Source organism: Lepidochelys olivacea (assembly GCF_965140295.1).
Source record: "Lepidochelys olivacea isolate rLepOli2 genome assembly, chromosome: 2".
NCBI classification, from domain to species: Eukaryota; Metazoa; Chordata; order Testudines; family Cheloniidae; genus Lepidochelys; species Lepidochelys olivacea.
Window position 1 is genome coordinate 223,612,981 of NC_140412.1, and position 3,265 is coordinate 223,616,245.

The window sequence follows — 3,265 nt, forward strand, 5'->3', positions numbered from 1 at the left end:
AAAAATGCTGAGAGCCCACGCAAGGTGCGGAGTGCTATCCACTCCCACTATCGCCAATGAAAATTGGAGGTTCTCAGCATGACTCAGCAGCAGGACTTTTATACCTAAATGTGTCACGCCTCAATACACTAAAAGATTTATGAGTTTTTTTTAAAGAAATGTTGTCATATGAGTCACATATTATTGAATCAGAAGCCTCCACCCCCAGAATGAAATCCAGTGAAAAAAGGTTTCTTTGATCCAAATACAAATCAGATCAGGGAGTGTTTTTTATTAATCCAGTCCATCTCAGTGGAGCTTATCTAAATATTCCATAGAGAGGCTATTGCTTTGATTTTAGGCTGCTGCCTTCTAAAAAAAAAAGGAGTGTATAGGAACCAGGAGAACATATTTTGATATTCTGGCTAAATCATAAGACTGTGATGTGGGTTTTTATTGCTGCCTGTGCCCTGGATTTCCTGTGTGACTTTGGGAAAGTCAATTAATTGCTCAGTGCCTCAGATTCTTCATATGCAAAATGGAGATAACGATACTTCCCTACTGAACATCACAGAGGTTTTGTGAGAGTAAATGTATTAATGTTCCTAAAGGCCTTTGGGATCATTGGATGGAAGGTGCTCATGAAGCATAAAGTGTTATATTATAAAACCCAAAGGATATTCTAAGATGCTGAGTTGTTTTTTTTTTTTTCCAGACTGGGCACAAGGCATCAGTACTGTCACATGCACATCCAGCTGATCATTTAATTGACAAGAGCGAGAAATGAAGGAAGAGCGAGCTTAACCAGAGCTCTCGTCTTAGGCTAGGTCTACCCTACCTCTTAGCCCTGGTCTACACTAGGCCCTGGTCTACACTAGGACTTTAGGTTGAATTTAGCAGCGTTAAATCGATTTAAACCTGCACCCGTCCACACAGTGAAGCCCTTTAATTCGACTTAAAGGGCTCTTAAAATCGATTTCCTTACTCCACCCCTGACAAGTGGATTAGCGCTTAAATCGACGTTCCCAGCTCGAATTTGGGGTACTGTGGACACAATTCGATGGTATTGGCCTCCGGGAGCTATCCCAGAGTGCTCCATTCTGACCGCTCTGGACAGCACTCTCAACTCAGATGCACTGGCCAGGTAGACAGGAAAAGAACCGCGAACTTTTGAATCTCATTTCCTGTTTGGCCAGCGTGGCAAGCTGCAGGTGACCATGCAGAGCTCATCAGCACAGGTGACCATGATGGAGTCCCAGAATCGCAAAAGAGCTCCAGCATGGACCGAACGGGAGGTACGGGATCTGATCGCTGTTTGGGGAGAGGAATCCGTGCTATCAGAACTCCGTTCCAGTTTTCGAAATGCCAAAACCTTTGTGAAAATCTCCCAGGGCATGAAGGACAGAGGCCATAACAGGGACCTGAAGCAGTGCCGCGTGAAACTGAAGGAGCTGAGGCAAGCCTACCAGAAAACCAGAGAGGCGAACAGCCGCTCTGGGTCAGAGCCCCAAACATGCCGCTTCTATGATGAGCTGCATGCCATTTTAGGGGGTTCAGCCACCACTACCCCAGCCGTGTTGTTTGACTCCTTCAATGGAGATGGAGGCAATACGGAAGCAGGTTTTGGGGACGAAGAAGATGAGGAGGAGGAGGAGGTTGTAGATGGCTCACAGCAAGCAAGCGGAGAAACAGGTTTTCCCAACAGCCAGGAACTGTTTCTCACCCTAGACCTGGAGCCAGTACCCCCCGAACCCACCCAAGGCTGCCTCCTGGACCCAGCAGGCGGAGAAGGGACCTCTGGTGAGTGTACCTTTTAAAATGCTTAATACATGGTTTAAAAGCAAGCATGTGAAAGGATTACTTTGCCCTGGCATTTGCGGTTCTCCTAGATGTAGTCCTAAAGCCTTTGCAAAAGGTTTCTGGGGAGGGCAGCCTTATTTCGTCCTTCATGGTAGGACACTTTTATCACTCCAGGCCAGTAACACATACTCGGGAATCACTGTAGAACAAAGCATTGCAGTGTATGTTTGCTGGCATTCAACCAAAATCCGTTCTTTCTCTCTCTGTGTTATCCTCAGGAGAGTGAGAGATAATTCATGGTCACCTGGTTGAAATAGGGTGCTTTTCTTCAGGGACACATTCCTGCTGGGCTGTTTGCCTGTGGCTGAACAGAAATGTTCCCCGCTGTTAGCCACGGGGAGGGGGGAGGGTTGAGGGGGTAGTCACGCGGTGGGAGGAGGCAAAATGCGACCTTGTAACGAAAGCACATGTGCTATGTATGTAATGTTAACAGCAAGGTTTACCCTGAAAGAGTGTAGCGACTGTTTTATAAAATGTCTTTTTTTAAATACCGCTGTCCCTTTTTTTTTCTCCACCAGCTGCATGTGTTTCAATGATCACAGGATCTTCTCCTTCCCAGAGGCTAGTGAAGCTTAGAAAGAAAAAAAAACGCACTCGAGATGAAATGTTCTCTGAGCTAATGCTGTCCTCCCACACTGACAGAGCACAGACGAATGCGTGGAGGCAAATAATGTCAGAGTGCAGGAAAGCACAAAATGACCGGGAGGAGAGGTGGAGGGCTGAAGAGAGTAAGTGGCAGGCTGAAGACAGGGCTGAAGCTCAAATGTGGCGGCAGCGTGATGAGAGGAGGCAGGATTCAATGCTGAGGCTGCTGCAGGACCAAACCAGTATGCTCCAGTGTATGGCTGAGCTGCAGCAAAGGCAGCTGGAGCACAGACTGCCACTGCAGCCCCTCTGTAACCAACCGCCCTCCTCCCCAAGTTCCATAGCCTCCACACCCAGACGCCCAAGAACGCGGTGGGGGGGCCTCCGGCCAACCAGCGACTCCACAACAGAGGATTGCCCAAAAAAAAGAAGGCTGTCATTCAATACATTTTAAAGTTATAAACTTTTAAAGTGCTGTGCTTAATGTGCTGTGTGGCATTTTCCTTCCCTCCTCCACCACCCCTCCTGGGCTACCTTGGTAGTCATCCCCCTATTTGTGTGATGAATGAATAACGAATGCATGACTGTGAAGCAGCAATGACTTTATTGCCTCTGCAAGCGGTGATTAAAGGGAGGAGGGGAGGGTGGTTAGCTTACAGGGAAGTAGAGTGAACCAAGGGGCGGGGGGTTTCATCAGGGAGAAACAAACAGAACTTTCACACTGTAGCCTGGCCAGTCATGAAACTGGTTTTCAAAGCTTCTCTGATGCGGGCCGCGCCCTCCTGAGCTCTTCTAACTGCCCTGGTGTCTGGCTGCGCGTAACCAGCAGCCAGGCGATTTG

The 3,265-nt window shown here is 47.9% G+C and overlaps 1 protein-coding gene across 1 annotated transcript; it reads left to right on the forward strand.

Annotated features, from left to right (window-relative positions):
* Nucleotides 1–925: 925 nt before the first annotated feature.
* LOC311516785 (uncharacterized protein) lies at nt 926–2,878 on the forward strand (the record flags this gene model as incomplete). Its single annotated transcript, XM_084621123.1, has 2 exons — nt 926–1,779; nt 2,358–2,878. The coding sequence occupies exons 1-2, from the start codon at nt 1,197–1,199 to the stop codon at nt 2,876–2,878; spliced, it is 1,104 nt and encodes a 367-aa protein (XP_084477249.1). The 5' UTR covers nt 926–1,196.
* Nucleotides 2,879–3,265: the final 387 nt, after the last annotated feature.